Source organism: Xyrauchen texanus, chromosome 3 (assembly GCF_025860055.1).
Source record: "Xyrauchen texanus isolate HMW12.3.18 chromosome 3, RBS_HiC_50CHRs, whole genome shotgun sequence".
Lineage (NCBI taxonomy): Eukaryota > Metazoa > Chordata > Actinopteri > Cypriniformes > Catostomidae > Xyrauchen > Xyrauchen texanus.
In genome coordinates, this window is record NC_068278.1 from 50,741,748 (window position 1) to 50,759,690 (window position 17,943).

Consider the following 17,943-nt stretch of genomic DNA (forward strand, 5'->3'; position numbering starts at 1 on the left):
ATGTTTATCTCCGCAAACTAAATATTGACAAAACACTATTTTACTGTGTTTTTTTAGGTTTTACGGTTAACATAAACAACACAATGGCTACCTTCATTTGGTTAAACCCAAAGATTTTGATTTGATGGACAAAAAGCATTTTAAAATATTATTCATGTTTTAAAACAATTGTTTCACTGTTTATTTTTTAATAACAATAAAATTTTATTCTGCGCTAGTCATGCCAACATACCTTTTTCAGGAGTTTCAGATTTTAATGCGACTTTGAATTTTTTTGTTTTTACAGTCTCTGGACACCACATCACATTTTTTATTTTTAAGGTTAGAAAAAATATCAATATGACTTTAAACTCAACAATTGAAAATATGTTCATCAAAGAAGAGGTGTATTCAAGTAAATGGTTTATGTGAATTGTATTTTTAATTTAATATATCAGGACAAAAATGAGCGTCACTTCATTGACACTTAGGGCACATGGCCATATATGCACCTGTTTTGTATTGTATTTTATGATTCATTTTGTGAAAAGAATCCACATTATGATCATGAAAAAAGTTTTCTTCCCGATCGCTCTCCAACTGTAGACATGCATGTTTTCCTACTCCAATCTAATTCTTGACCATGTTTGAAAGTGCATGAAACATTCGAAAACTTATGGCATAAGTTTCATGTGAACACTAGGAAGCACATGTCGCCCCATCACTAAACTCCGACATACCTGTTTTGCAGTGTTTTCAGAAATCCGGCGTCTTTTCGCAGTGGAGAGTGCGCTTGCATGCTCAAGGTTAACAGATTGTGGGACTAAAGCATCACCCTTGCAGAATATATCCAAACTGTACAAGTGTCAAGATCTAATTGTGGGATTTTACCTATAGAAATCTGTCAACCCCACACATTTCGAAATCTAATTCTGACCGGCTAATCGCCCTTATTTAAAGTCTGTTATTTATCAAACGTATTAAATTTAAATATTAAATATTTTACTTGCATGATTAGTTCTAAGTAATATTTGACACAATTGATCTAAAGGGGATGGTATGGATGGTGGTTTTACAAGGGGGATGCTTTTTGTTATTTCTAGCAACAAGGGGGGTGGCATCCCCTCGCATCTCCCTCAATTGATCATAACATGATGGCTCATGAATTACTGAATCATAATATATGCCACTGTGCATTGTGCAGCTGTATTAATAAGAGAGTTTTTTTGTGAGTTAAATATGGATTGAAGTGAACAGAAAGATGAGAGAGGTAGTCTTCGCCCCATTATACACAGAAACACAATGTAAAACATCGTACATTTTCTTAAGCAGCTATACTACAGAATAATATTTTTTATCTGAGAATGTTGAATTTAATATTAAATATACAAATATTTTTAAATATCTAAAAATCCTTAAAAATATGCATTCACCTGAGAAGCAGCATATAAGATATTTAGACTTGCTTTTAGAGAATAGATCTTGAATATAAGCATATTTTGTGTTTACTCGCAGAAGTATAACAAGGTGAATCATAAACTTATATTTAAGATACATTCTCTTAAAGCAAGTATAAATATCTTAGCTTCTCAAGTAAATGTATCTTGTTTTAAGGTTTAAAATGGAAAACAAGACAAAAACATAGGATTTTATGGTAGGATTGATAACAATAGGATTTTCTGCAGTTAATTTTTTACTGAATTAAACTAAAAACAAAATGTTCCTTTAATTATGTGAATGTCATTTATAGGTATTTTTAAAAGATGAAATTGTCCTCTTAATTGTTAGTAAACATGTTTTCTATAACCTTTTAAGTCAGGGTACAAGGTGAATATTCGATTAAGAGCTAATGATTAATCATTGCTATAATCGCAGAATAGTCGGATAATCGTTCTAATAATCGTTAGATTAATCGATTATCAAAATAATTGTTATTTGCAGCCTTAAAGTGAATTCAGTAAAAGAAATGGTCTCAGGTTTATTTATGCCTTTTTGTGCTTGTGTTGAGCAGTAAACTATGAAAGACCTTGCTGCTTGTGCCGTAAGACTTTTTAATTCTTCTAATTCTCTAATTCTTCATCACTACCAGCGAATAGTTGCAAACATTTGTGGTGAATGAAAAGCTCATTTGCATGTGAAAATAACATGCGGCAAATTTGCGACAAGTTTGTGACTAGTTTAGATTTTTTGTAAGGGTGACATCAACTTGCAATAAAATGATTGATGTTCTGGTATAGACTTAGGATGGGTCTCATATATTTGTTTTGTATTGTGGAGCAACACAGGCTTAAAAAGTCTGCAAAAATATATTTGCTTGTTCCATGCTTGCTTCATTACACATTTCCTTGTAATAATTGCACTGTAATTCGCTTTGGATAAAACCGTCTGCCAAATGCATAAATGTAAATGTAAAATGTAGTTATAAAAAATATTTTAAGATAAATTACAGCATGTCAAAACTGCTAAAATTGCTTGAAAATATCAGCTACCCTAATGCAGCTGCAATAGCAACATAATCACCCTTTAGACTCTGAATACCGAGCATTCTTCCTTACATCTTATCTTGTCCCCTTAAATAGCAGCAGACCACAAGGATCTCCTCAGACAGGGTCAATATGACACTGTTATTATCTGAGTTTTATTTCTGCTTGTGGGTAACAGGCATATCTGTGTTGATGAGTTGTGGCAGGAGTCATTTTTTTGGTTAAATTAAGGATTTACTTTTGCCTGCCAGAAAAAGCAGTGAAAAAGTAAAGCACTTTTATAGCACCACTGCTCTTTTCAGTCCTTTTACGGTTCATTTTCAGGAATTTGCTTTTAGGAGTACACGTGCTGCTGTTCTTTCTGATGGAGAAAGTGTGAATTTGCACAACAGCATGCACAACATAATTGAATTGAGTTTCAAGAAAATGTCCTGTTGTGAATTAGTTATGATTTGCCTATTTGACTTTCATTTATTATTTTCCATTGATTTATTAATAAACAATTTTGCGTCTTGCGCAGGTGTCATATTTTTTCAGCATCTCGCGCAGAAGCACCACATTTAGATGGTGTGTAAAATTATTGGGGTCATGAAATGCAATTATTTATTTTTATACATATCATTATCATCTTCCCTGAGGTGTACTGGTAATAGTATTAAAGTTTTAACCAAAACAGTAATAATTTTGTAATATATGATCATTTCCACTCTGTCTCTGGCCCTCTGTCTGAAATGCTCAGTTTTGGCAGAAGCGCCTCCTTAAACTTCAGTGTAAATGCCCACTGTTACTATTTTTTCACATTTTACAGCCTCTCAAATACAGCCACATTTGAATCTCAGTTGGAAGAGAATGAGCAAGCTCCACAACGTTTTAAAACAAAAGTTCAGCGTTTACACATAAAGCATTCTGTTCATCTCAAGCACAATTGTTAACACTCGACACCATAAACTATCAGTCATGACATTTGAAATTTTCATGAATTAAACGGGTTACTCACTGTTTAGCATTTGGGTCCAAGTCTTTTTAACTGCCCAATCCTTCTATAACAGTTCCTTTGCAAAGCTTGAATTGTATTCACAAGTTGATATAAGCCGGGAGGAAAAACGCACACACATGGTCCAAAGTATGGTGAAATTAGGTACACTGAGGCGCGCATCACCGGAAACACATTGAAATGGTCAAAGATGTCCATATAGTGCATGTTTACTAATACCAACAATTAAAATAGCGCAGATATGCGAAAGAATGCATCCATGGCAGTTTTGCTCAAAACAACAATAGGCAGAGCAGCTGAATGAAAAAGAATGTCTTCTCTTCAGAGTCGTAGCTTGACACCGCGTCTTTTAAAAGTGGCGAGATATATGACAGCGGTGTATTCTGTATTATACAAAAATAATTCTAAATAGTCCAGATGGGTCCTCCTTTGGTGTTCAGGAATAGTTAGCCAAACTAGGCTTGTCTGTCTTGCTCTCTCGAACTGAGTGTTAGTGGGCGGGGCCAAGGGTGCGATGCCACATGTTGTGGGATATGTAAATACAAATGAGCAATGTCTCGTGACGTCACAAACACACAGATTTCAAAATGAGATGTTTCGGCAAGGTGTCAACTATAAATGTTCTTTTTACACTGGGGAGGACATTTTGAGTTCTGAAATTTACTGTATGTTTTTATAGTACAATTACCTCATATGTCTAAATATCAAGGACATTTCTATTCTCCATTTCTTGACCCCATTAAGAACTTAAACTAATAAAAACGTATTTCAATACAGCTTTTTTAAGGACTCGTTTGGTGTGACTGAGTCCTAATGTGTGAGCATTACAAAGCACAGTTTGCCTTTGGAGGTACCGGTACTCAGATTATCCATAAATCAGTGAGGATCGCATAACATCTGTGTTGTCATTTCACAAACACGCATTGTGCATTGTCAGCATACCACAACTGACATCAGCACTAGTGCGGTTAAACTCTCCTTCGCACACCCTGCATGTTTTTTTAACTAACATTCTCAAACAGTTTAACACATGTTGTAATATACACCTAGATTGTTGAGGCAAGATTCCCAAATCATCACTTGGCATGCTTAAAATAATGACAAGTTTACATTTGGAGTTAAAAAAAAATATTGTGTTGATGGTTATCAGAACTGACCCAAGCAAACAGGTTTTTACTTCTCTTTCACAAGCACACATATGACTGCGTGTTGAGGATATTTTGTTGTCTCTATTTCTCTCTCTCTTTCTTGGCATCTTCTGTTTCTAAATTACTCTAAATTCAGCTTAGGATCTGGCCAGTTGTGGTTAAGCGAGGTGAGGCTTTGCTCTTTTGTGAGTACCTGTTCTTTAATGTTCTTCATGAAAGTTAAATGTCACTTGATTAGTAAATTTTCCCTCTCTGACCCAGATTCACCTGGGTGCAGGCGAGTCTCGGAAGCACAGAGACTACAAATTAGCTAAATAGACTTAAAAGTAATATTTGTGAATTTTAAGTAACCCCCACAAGTGTAGTGCCAGATTTGAAACTCCCAATATGCTAAGAAATGTTGTTTCCTGTGCTTAAAGTTACCAATATATATAAGTTGCGTTTATGTGCAAAAATCATCACTGTCCAAATGTTTACTAGCAAAATAAATAATAGAAATACATTTGCAGTTAATATTTACACATAAAATTCTACTGATTTAAAATTAAGCATTGAGATCTATACTTTGCTAAGATCTGCTTTCTGGCACTCAAATTCATAGAATTCAGTTAAGTTAATTAAATAAGTTAAGCTCAAACTACAGCAACTGTGGCATAATGTTGATTACCCCAAAAAATTATTTAGACTTGTCTTTCCTTTTCTTTAAAAAAGCTAAAATCGAGGTTACAGTGAGGCACTTACAATGGAAGTGAATGGGGGCCAATATTTTGAGGGTTTTAAGGCATAAATATGAAGCTTATCATTTTATAAATGCAGTAACATGAATTCTTCTGTTAAACCTTGTATATTATTGGAGCTGTAAAGTTGTTTAAATCATTGTTTTATTGTCGTTTTGGGGTTTAAGAGTAGTCATTTCGTTATGATGGCAGTGAAGTTGTAAAATGTATATAACGTTACACTGATAAGGTTAGTAAGTGATTTTATCACACTAAAATAATTTTGACATATTTTTTATGTCTTGTGGCTGTACTGTTGAAATGGTGAGTATTTTAACGTATAAGGATTGGCCCCCTTCACTTCCATTGTTCGTGCCTTACGGTAACCTCAATTATTGCTCTTTTTAAAGAAAACGAGGAACAGGTTGAATTATTAATAAATAAATACGATTGTCTTGTCCATCCTTTTCTTTAAAAAAGCAAAAATATGGGTTCCAGTGAGGCACTTACAATGGAAGTGAATGGGGCCAATCTGTAAACGTTAAATTACTCACTGTTTCAAAAGTATAGCCACAAAACGTAAACAATATGTGTGTCATCATTTTAGTGTGATAAAATCACTTACTAAACACTTACTATTATAGCAAATTTTACAACTTGCATGTCAACAAACTAGGGCTGCCCCCTAATAGTCAACCAAACATTAGTCGATGAGAAGAGGCTTGGTCGACCATATTTTAATTAGTCGGTTGGTCGCAGAAAAAAAAAAGCTGCAAGAAGTGCCGAACTCACGCAGTCCATGATGGACAGATAGTTAACACGGCTGGTCCATGTGGTAATTATGTTGGGCAGGAAACCTAACATTCGCCTATCATTCATCGACCTCAAACACGGCTTATCATTTGAAACATGTTAGTAGCCTAACATTAGCCACTTTACATGGCCGCTCGCTCTAACGTTATCCTAGATAAATGTGCGCTATTATTAGGTGCATATCCAAGTGTTCGTGGAGAGTGTGGAAGCTAAATTACTACCGTGCTTACTGCATGACATGTTTAACTTAATGTGCATTTCTCTCTATAGGTGCATCCACTATACTTAGTTACATATACTTACGATTTTTGCTTTTTTTATAGTAAAGGATGGATGAATCGAAATTATTTTTGGTGATAATTAGCATTATGCCACAAATGCTGTCAATTGAGTTTAACTTGTATTGAACACTGAATATTTTTTTAAAGTGACTCCTCTGGAGCGATTTAAATATAACATGCTCAGCACACGTTAGCAAACTGAATTGAACGCAGAGCACATTTGTTTTTCAGAGCAAAAGATGTAATTGTGGAATGTGAACAGAAACGCTCTAGTTTGCTCAGATTTGGCTTGCTTGTCAGATTTTACTGCATGCATTCTCTCTTCGCAAGGGAGAGTGGACGCTTGTAAGACAAGTTACCTGCAAAGTCTTTCTTTATGATACTTGTAGGAGTTATCCCATACAGGACAACAGAATAGAAAGTTGTTGTTTTTGCTTTTTTTGCTTTTTTTTGGTTGCACACAGTAACCTCAAGTGCACATCAGCACCTTTTGCTTTTTTTTGCTGCAGGGCTCTTGATTTAATATTCTGAATTGGTCTAAACTAACAATGGTCTTAATTGAAGTTTACTCTGCCCCTCCCTCTACAAGTTTTCACAGAGACCGTTGGGGCCTTTGCAAAAGTGCCCACTTCATGGGCCAATTATATGATTTTTGTGAATCATTCAGTCATGTATGTTAGGTTGCGTTCTTCACAACTGGACTGTGTGTAAATTCATCAGGATGAATGGAAATCTTTACAGACATTGAGTTACGTGGTCAAAAAAACCTGTTCTACTGTGTCCTGTTTGGCCCTTGGCAGAAGCCATAATCAATCGCTTCATTATTAGAGGAGACGTGCTATAATTTAGTACAGTCTACATGTTAGGGTTATGTTAGCTTGGGCTGTCATTTAGTTTAGCCAGGAGCAACATACATTGTGTAGTTGTTGCTCATGGACCATATTAAAATATTATGCTTTCTTAATTTGTGTTGCAGCCATGCTCCATTGGTTAGAGCATGTGTGTCTGAAACAATGAGCCATTGCGCTCATATGCGAGAAAGGTCGAGTCCGGCCAGTTACATGACCTGATCCCAAAACAGATTTTGCGCATGTTGCAGTAGTAAATAGTATATTTAAGACTGAACATAGCAGTATATGAGTTCAAATCTCTGAGGCACTTCAGGAACAAACTTGAAGAGTCTTTTGTCTAAAGCTTGTTTTGTTGTGATTATCATTTATTAACATCCCTTGCTCTCTCTTTTTCTTTCTCTATGTAGCGCTTGACGTGCCACTGGTAGAGTCATGACACTGAGACAAGCCAATGGCTGCAGAAAGCTGACCTTGACCCTTTGCCTGACACTGACTCTGGGCCTGCTTCAGTTGCCAATAAGAGATGTTTGTGGTCAGGATGGACTATCTCCTGCTCAAGTCCTTCAGGAACTGCTGACACGTTATGGCGACAACACCACCATCTCTGTTCCACAGCTTCGATCGCTCTTATTGCGGTTAAATGAAGGACAAAGTGGAGACCACAACATACAAACACAGCCCACAAAAACCAATGCATCCAAGGTGAGTCTATCTGAATTAGATAGACAGAAACAGTTTAGTTCTGTAAATATGTTAATGTCTTTCCTACCAAATGCAGCTATATTTGCGCAACTGATTGGCTATTTGTATTTCGGTCTTTACTGCGTTTTATTGACTGATTGCATGCATGAGAATTGTCAGCTGTCAGGATTGTGCTTTGAACCTTTGTTGAGTTTTAACTTTGAGCTTTGAAAATATTTAAAACGTCTCAACAGTGTCGCCCCTTATTCACTCTTGACACAGAAGAGGTTGATCTGTTCAGGGTGTTTTATAAGACATGACAGGTACTAATCCTCTGCCATGCCAAGTGTCGCAACACAAGGGACTGAACTATAGTGTGGTCCCTTAGTTTTTACTATCATATCACAGATACATGGGCTAGACAAACAGTGTATACCGCTCTCATGTGTTTTATATTTGCCAGTATTATAAGCTATTTGTTTTTTGTCCATTAGCCTAAATATAAAGATGGCCATATTTAGAATAGTTACAGAAATAAACTCACTGAAAAAGGCTCACTTACTTTTGTTAGCAATGCACCAGGATAGAAATATCTGTGGAAATCAATAATTAACTTATAATGTTTGGAATGGCCAAATATTGATTTTACAGACGTTATAACTTATAAAACTATAATGTTGTAAAATATCAATGTGATATTTTACAACACTAATATCATCCAATATGTTCACTGATATATATTGTGGATTCCTACAAGTGATATAAAATTCACTGTTGCAATTGATTCCATCATCTTGCTTAGTATTACTGTATTAACTGCCTAGGTGACTGGACACACCCAGGACCTGGCAAAGTTCCAAATGTTTGGTTTATGTTTGGTCTGGCCATGTTATTAAATTTTTTATCAGAGATATGGTCTGTTGTGGCTTCTCTCAAGGTGTAAGTTAAGAGTAACATTTTGTCCTGTACCGTATTATCCACAGCGATAAAAGGCTTTATCAAGCTGTAATTATTTTTCTACTCCACAGAGAGCGTTTACAGTGTAATGCTGTACGACTAAATGTCCTCGTTTGGAATAAAAGTGCACTTTGTTTTGTACCTTGCAGATTCTTCAACAAAAATCCTGTCTGTAGTCATCAAATTCATAATAACTCCATTGCAGTCTCCCATTTTTGTTTTCTTCAAATCTTATTGATTTGCTGTGCTTTTGATCTAGTGCAGGTTTTCCCAGACATTTTTCATCCAAAACCCTGTGACCTTAAATGATTTGCTTGAAGTAACCCTTGATATTTCACAATGTTCTAGAAAAAATGCCCTTAAAAAAATGTTTAATGAAAAAAAAAAACACATTTTTGTTTGTAAGATCAAAGTGTATATAATTATTTTCATTTTAAACATTAAGATTAATAATAAATGAATAAAAATAATATACACAGATGAGCCTAAACAGTATGACCACTCAGAGGTGAAGCGAAAAACTTTGATCATCCCCTAACAAGGCCTCTGTCAAGGTCTAGGTTGATAAGATGGTAAGACAAAACAATCAGTTCTCGTAGCCAACATGTTGAATGCAGGAGTAAAGATATGAGCAATTTTGACAAGGGCCACATTTTTATGACCAGACGACTAGGTCAGAGCATCTGTGAAAAGGCAAGGCTTGTGGGGTACCTACCAACAGTGGACCGAGGAGGGACAAACCACTAACCGGCGACAGGGTGTTGGGTGCCCAAAGTTAATTGATGCGCGAGGGCAACGAAGGCAATCCTGTCGTGTCTGAACCAACAGAAGCGCAACTGTGGCTCATTCACAGAAAATTGTAATGATGGTTATGGAAGGAATGTGTCACAACACACAGTGTATCGTACCCTGCTGTGTATGGGGCTGCATAGCCGCAGATGGGTTAGAGTGCCAATGATGAACCCTGTCCACCATCTAAAGTGTCTACAGTGTGCTCTCGAGCGTCTGAACAGGGCCTTGGAACAGTGGAAGAAGGTCACCTGGTCCGATGAGTCCAGTTTTCTTTTACATCATGTGGACGGCCATGTACGGCCATTCATGTGACGTCAGTTTGACACGTGCCACCTACCTAAACATCGTTGCAGACCAGGTACACCCCTTCATGGCAATGGTATTCCCTGAAGGCAGTGGTCTCTCTGCAGGATAATTCGCCCTGCTACACTGCACACACTGTTCAGGAATGGTTTGAGAAATATGATGAAGAGTTCAAGGTGTTGCCCTGGCATCTAAATTCCCCAAATCTCAATCCAATTGAGCATCTGTGGGATGTGCTGGACCAACAGGTCCAATCCACGGTGGCTGCACCTCCCATCTTGCAGGACTTGAAGGATCTGCTGCTAATGTCTTGTTACAAGACATTACATGCGGAGGACCATAAGCATATTAGGAAGGTGGTCATAATCTTTTGGCACATCAGTGTATAAACAGTACACAGTATATACTGTGTGTGTATGTATGTGTGTACACACACTGGCGGCCAAAGTTTGGAATAATGTACAGATTTTGGTGTTTCGGTAGGAAATTGGTACTTTAATTCACCAAAGTGGCATTCAACTGATCACAAAGTATAGTCAGGACATTACTGATGTAAAAAAACAGCACCATCACTATTTGAATCAAATATAGACAGGCCCCATTTCCAGCAGCCATCACTGCAACACCTTATCCTTGTGTAATCATGCTAAATTGCTAATTTGGTACTAGAAAATCACTTGCCATTATATCCAACAAAGTTGAAAGCTATTTGGTTCGTTAAATGAAGCTTAATATTGTCATTGTGTTTGTTTTTGAGTTGCCACAGTATGCTATAGACTGGCATCTCTTAAGGTAAATAGTAGGTCAAAAATGGCAAAAAAGAAAGCGCTTTCTCTAGAAACTCATCAGTCAATCATTGTTTTGAGGAATGAAGGCTATACAAAGCTTGAAATTGCCAAAAAACTGAAGGTTTCATAAAAAGTGTAGACTAAAGTATTCAAAGACAAAGGACAACTGGCTCTAAAAAGGACAGAAATAGATGTGGAAGGCCAGATCTACAACTAAACAAGAGGACAAGTTCATCAGAGTCTCTAGTTTGAGACGTTTAAAACGATTGCATTTTATTCTCTTGCATTTAAATAGTTACACCTCTAAAATATGTTTTCTGCATTTTTGAACCCTTGATGTGGATTTCAAATAAAAATTTAAAACCAGGTTAAGCCTTGAAAGATGTTAGACCTGAATTTCAAACCTGTGGTCTAAGTCCTATGGTGTTTGCTCAATAGCTCAAACCTTGTGCTTTGAATTCTGTAATTCAAGCTTTTTCCTGTGTGATGTGTAATTGAAACCTCTGTCCTGTGCTGTAAGTGCTTGGCAGCAGACACTCTGGCAGTGTATGGGATGAGTGAGCAGTCCCAAATAGATGGACGAGGCCTACAGGACATCTGCCCCACCATGATACAGCAGCTGGACTCACAAGCATGCAAGACCCAAGAGGATCAAGAGTCTGAAACAAGTCCCAGACCCTCCTATGCAGAGGGTAAGATTAAAATCATAATGTGGAGTTATATAAAATGTATTTACAGAAAGGGGATTTATTGCTACCAATGCTTAAAGCTGCAGTGTGCACCTCTAGCGCACCAAACAGAATTGCAAAAATAAAGAATTGCAAAAATGGTTTTAAACAGGTTTTTTGAACACTCTACTCCCCCCACCTTCAGTTGGTCGATCGAATAGATATCACTGTATTTAAACATTGAAGAAATTTGCAAGGTTCACGTGTAGTTAATATGAGTCATGGAACTTTCTTAATCCGGTCTTTTAATATTTTCTTAAAGCCAAGATGTTGTGCACGTCCCCAAGAAACTTAATGTTGGATCATGTAAAACATTATCTGTATGGATAAAGTGCAAAGACGTCTTTACATATTTACAGTAGTCTAGATCATAGTGCATCTGCTGTATATGGTAGACGGTAGTCTTTGACTCTACCACCAAATTAGAGTCCTAGGAAAAAATTAATTTATTCATCAGATTCACAGTTTAAACTGTGACTAAGAAGGTCAGCTCAGAGAGCAAGTGTTCTTTCAAACTTTTTTTGTGTTAAATCATGATCTTCAGTTAGAGTGTGATCAGAAGAACAGCTAAAAGTCTACAGTCCTCAGAACTTTCTGTTTGATAAACAAATCTCATGCAACGTGCTTTAAGGCCACACCACACACGTAAGCAGTTTCACACCACACACGTAAGCAGCAGTGCATATTTATTTTGGCACCAGATTGCCGTATTCATGTTACCTGTGTAATTGACAGTAGAGGTTCAGACACAATTTTTTTTACCACATATATCATACTGAACTCCGAATACACATTGAAAATGTCCTATTTACCTATTTATAAAAAAAATAAATAAATGAAGCCATATAAAATTATGGAGTGGACTTCTCACCCATTTTTTGAAGAAAGACATCAGTTTGGCTTAATGCAATTCCTACACTCAGAGACGGCTACATAAAAATCAATGTATATTCAGAAGTCATAATGCACTCTTTTGGTTTTTATGTAAATTAATTATCATTTGGGTGTAAATGTGATCCTCCCCATGTAAATTAAATTTCATCAAGTTTTGTAATAGTTCTCAGTGGCCACTCTTGATAACTATTTATGGCTGTTATTGAAGGGAGTTCTCAATGTGATAACCCATGAATCCATTTATTTTCTATAGGTGAGTCTTAATCAGCTCCCTAGTTCAGTAGTCAGTGTACTGAACAGGGAGTTGGCCATGTCTAGGGCTGTCTCAAATGCAAAATTGTTCCAGTGCACTGAAACGTTCGCTCCCTAAAATTTCCCAGAAAGCACAGTAAAAACCAGGGAGCATTACACAGTAAAAACCAGGAACATCATTGCTTACTATGTTCTCTTACCGGAGAAGTCGTTATGTCTTTAAGTCTTTCAAGTCGTTTGAATAAGAGCACAAGTGTAAAACTATTAAGTTAAAGCCTTATTAATTAATGTATTTTATCCATAATACGCATGAAAGGGAAACAATCTTTTAAATATATGACATGTTAGAAGAAAGTAAAAAAAACAGTCCTTTTATATTTTACTTCTTTTAATGTTATTTTTCATTCATAATAAATCTGTTTGTTTAAAAATCTAAAACAAAAATGCATGACACTGTAATTTATACAGCGAAGTTGTTGATTAATACCAGCTGTGTTTAAATGCATAATCTTGTTAGCGTGTCGCAGGTGATTATATTAATCGATTATCAAAATAATCGCTAGTTGCAGCTAGTGTTGTCAAAAATATCGATATTTCGATAAATATCGATACTGAAATATCTGAACGGTACCAATACTAATTTCCCTAAGTATCGATACTAGCCGAGCTGTCACTTTCACTTCTCTCCAAAGGCGCGTTGACAAACACCACACACACTCGCACTCCTCTCATTCGCTCTGGTTAAATAGCAAAAGTGAAGTGAATGTAAAGATGGCGAGTGCATGCGGCGCCCCCGCGACCAGTTTTGTTTGATAAAGAACACAGCAGGAGTGCTATCTGGAAATATTTTTGATATGAAGCCAGACATCCCAAGTCTCCCGGAAGTTCCGGGAGTCTCCCGCATATTGATAGCTTCTCCCTGATGCCCGCAATTTAGTTCAAATCTCCCGGAATCTATTGCGCACATGCGAGACAGAACATACTGCACGCATAACATAGATAGCGCGCACACAACATACATAGCGCGTGCACGGCAGAGAGGGAGAGAGCGAGAGACCTTATGAAAGCTAGTCAACCCCATTGAAGAGAATTGAAGGGAGGCTGTTTGTTTAGGGAGTCTTTCAAAAGCTCAACTGAAATATCCCTTGTCTAGGCAGGAGGTATAAAAAGAAAAACAGAGAGAGTTCAGAGAATGTCATGGGCGTGTGTGAAGACTGTGGGCATTTTAGAAGAGAACATTGTGAGAGCAGGAAACAAGTTCACAAGCACTCTATAATCTGTGATTTTTACCAGGCATATTTTTGTAACCTAAAACAAATCTCTATCTATAAAACATTGGATGTCTTTTATTGGAGTAGTTGAGATGAAACTTTTGAGAAGTTGGCAGGTTTGACATGCCATTTTCCATCTAAAACCTTTTTAAAAACTTTTTTAACCTTTTTTATTTTACTTTTATTTAAATCAATATAGTACAGAGTGACAAAGCTTAAAATATTTTTTTATTCCATAGAAAATGTATTTACTATGGGAAAAACTTGAGCAACTTTACAAACTGCCTCACTGATGCATCTTTTTAATACCACAAGTAGTGAGTCCATATATAATATGAAATAAATAAATAGATTTCCTATAAGCAGGCATGTGGCAGTTTGTATGGATGAGTCTTTCTTCTACAGGTAAAGTGCTGACAGCTGTGTTCTCTGTTGTAAACATAAATGTAACACTGTGGTTTGGAGAAAGCCAGCTTGAATGTGTCACTGTGATATCTGATATTTAAACACAAACACCGCCAACCAAGGTCCATTCCCAGATAATGACATTCTCTCTTTCAAATGGTACATGCATCTATTCAGTATTGTGCTGGAGTCAGATATCTTGTATTTCCAGGGATTCAAGCCATATTTGGTTAAATACAAACAGAGCAGTGCAATATGCTATTGCTAATCCACTTACAGTCAAAAGTTTAGGGATCTTTCTGCTGCTTTTATACAACAGTTCTATAAACAAGACTCTAAGATAGTCATTTACATTTTAGACAAAATGTAGCCAGTTTGTTTGTTTTTATATCTGCCAATTAAATTAATTCCAAAAGAAGCCAAAACATTAAGCTTTGCATGTCATCAAGCAACGAACAGGCTGGAACAAAGTGTGAATGTGTGAGCAACAGCAATTTCCACTTCCACTCAAAGAGTTTTGTTATCACTTGAGTCCAGGATTTCCATTTTCAGCTCGCTGGTGGAAAACTCCAAGCATTCCAGGAAAGAGTGAAAATTCAGATGTATTTTATAAAAGTCATCAACAGTGTCAGTGATTATCATGCTTATGATAAAATGCAAGGCAAGTGATGTTTAAAGAAAATTCCTGCAAATAACACTTGTGAGTGTAATTTTGCCAAATTATGCAAAAGTGTGAAAATATAATTTAACTGTGTACACATAAAATGTTAGCTATGAAATTAGCCTTAATAAGACAAAAGAGTCTCCCATTTTATGTAACAAAAACATTAACAAACTCTTTTTAATGAGTGCTGCGAAAAGCGCTGTCCTAACACTATGACCGTGGGGAACGTTTTATCCAATTTTCATGGGAGCGCAAGTGGCCGTTGGTGGGAGTGTTTACACAAACTGTGGGTGTATTGTATGTAAATGAAGTGCCCCAAAGGGCAATTTGCTACTTTCCTGAAAAATAGGTCATTGCGCTAAGATGTTTCTAAAGCACGTATTATCTCGTATTATAAGTCCAAACTCAGTTCCTGCATTTGCAGTCTGGAGATTCCACCAGCAGGTGGTAAAAAAAGTCCATGTCCAAGCTCTGAATATAAAGTGGAACACCAAATTATGTCCATGACGATCACTGTTGTAGCAGTTTTATGAAATAAATATTCATGAGATTTGTGTTAAAATATATTTAGGTCATGGTTTATTTATCAATTATTATTATTATTATTATTATTATTATTATTATTATTATTATGTATATATTTACAATTGTATTTATGATCTAATATATATTAGTATTTTTCCACATTTTGTCATAAGCCCTATTCGGACGGCAGTTATTTATATTGGGAGGTAATTCCAGCATTTACAGGGGTTAGTCAGGGATTCCATGCCCACTGACTTTGCATATACGGCTTAGCACTAGCGCTTTCAAAATAGGGTCAAATATGTCATTTCTATCACTGTCATTTCGACCACGGCATTCTATTAAACACAATACAGAATTTGAAATGTTGTGGAAATGACATTGTGATGGGACTTTTTATGACTTTCAGGTGGAAAACAAATGACAAATCTCCTGTGATGCATGTACATGCACCGTATTGGTAGCAGAAAAAGAAAAAAATATTGAGAGTCTGAATGTTTTAAGGAAACTGTACTTTCTTGATGTCAACAGTGCTGAAAGTGCCTGTTATACTAGACTGTTATTGTGTATACTGTAGCATTTTAATTTTATACAGAATATCAGCACTTTTGGTACACTGCTAGCCTATATAATATATTATAATATAATTAAAGGTTGTGTGTGTGTGTGTGTCCTGCAGTGTGGGGTTATGCAATTCTGAGTGTGACTCTGGTTAGTGCATTCTCTTTGTCTGCTGTATTTGTGGTGCCCCTGATGAGGACTCGGTTCATGCGCAGAGTACTTGTCTTTTTCATCGCTCTGTCCATTGGAACGTTGTTCTCCACTGCAATCCTGCAGCTTCTACCAGAGGTTCAGTATTCATCCACCCAAACACTCTAAATCAACCATGGATCAAGATTAATCTCTAATGGGTGTCTAAAATTGGCATTTTTTTCCCCTCTTTACATAATGTTCTTCTAACAAAACACAGAACTTAAGCAAAGACACCTCTCAGTCTGGTGATTTCTTCTTACTGAACCTTTTCCTTTCCAGGTGCTTTTTTCCCCCTCCATGATTATTCTGTTGTTACATATAGGGACAATACATTTCTTTTTTTATTTTCTTTTTTTACTGAAAGTTTATCTAGCTAACTACAACTGATGATTTTGTATTTTCAAAAAACTCTTTTGATGATTGAAAATTTAGTTTGAAGTTGTTTATTTCTTAAGCAAGTTTCTTACGCAGATCAATGATGAACAAAGACCACTTAAAGGGGGGGTTCATTTAAAAACAGTGTTCCCGCGGTCCTGGAAACCTAGAAATATGTGATATTAGGAATTTTCCAAGTCCAAGAATGTTCCAGGTTCAATCGACATAATGTTGATTACCTCCAAAAATTATTTTGACACCCTCGTTTGTTTATTTTTTAAAGACCAAAGATTTTGGTTACAGTACGGCACTTGCAATGAAAGTGAAGGGGGCCAGTCCATAACTGTTAAATCCACCGTTGTAAAATATATCCACAACATAATTTTATTGCGATAAATATACTAACCTTATCTTTGTAAAGTTCTATGGGAAATTACAATTTCGTTGCCATGACGATTAAATGGTTATTTAAACCCTATAATCAATTTTATCATAGTAAAATCATGTTAACGTGTACAATGTTTACGTCTTGTGTCTATACTTTTGAAACGGTGTGTGTTCTAATGTTTATGATCGTCCTTGTTCACTTCCTTTGTAAGTGCCTTTCTGTAACCGCAATTTCTTTTTATTTTTTTGATAAGAGGGATACATTTAAAATATTTTCTGTGGTAACCAACATTATGCTATAAATGCTTTCAGTTTAGCTTAATGTGAACAGATCCTAGGACATTCCTTTAAATTTGGAAAGGCTTTGAAAAGTCAAGGATTTTTCCCAAGGATTAGCAACAGGCAAATCTCAAAATGCTTTTGATACATTTGTGAATTGCATAGTATAATAATACCTATTAATTCCCAAAAATAGCACACAAATAGAAATAGAAATTAAAATCACAAACAACTTAGTCATGGAAATTCATTGGTCAAAAGATGTGGGACCCCTTCGATCCTGAATTCAGCCATTAAATAAGTGACACTGCATTTAGTCATTGGTTCAATGGCAATGAAAATCTCATATTCATTAAATGAGCTTATGAACTGCTGTGCATCCCAGAATGTTTTGTGACTGGTGTCAGTTAAGCAGAATTACAGGCACACCTTTGTGTGCTGGGTGTTGACAGTTCACTGGCTGGTCAACACAAATGGGGATTTTTGGTATGGATGAATTGAGAGTATGTAAAGGAGGATTTCCAGGCATCCCCACTGGCCTCAAAGTTTTTCCATCACCTCATGCCTTATATAACTTATTCTATCAGAGATGGTCAACAGGAAGCCACCTCTCCCCTTCTTATT

At 36.3% G+C, this 17,943-nt stretch overlaps 1 protein-coding gene across 3 annotated transcripts in view; it reads left to right on the forward strand.

Moving 5' to 3' along the window:
- LOC127632355 (metal cation symporter ZIP14) overlaps positions 1-17,943 on the forward strand; it is a 44,609-nt gene that overhangs the window by 16,147 nt on the left and 10,519 nt on the right. For 2 of the 3 annotated variants that reach the window (XM_052110905.1, XM_052110899.1), the window contains exons 2-3: positions 7,673-7,967; positions 11,307-11,478. In XM_052110905.1, the coding sequence (XP_051966865.1) occupies positions 7,698-7,967; positions 11,307-11,478 (442 nt within the window). In that variant the 5' untranslated portion in view covers positions 7,673-7,697. Of the gene's footprint in view, positions 1-7,672; positions 7,968-11,306; positions 11,479-16,204; positions 16,375-17,943 lie in introns of all 3 variants that reach the window. The other variant, XM_052110913.1, reaches the window with a different exon arrangement.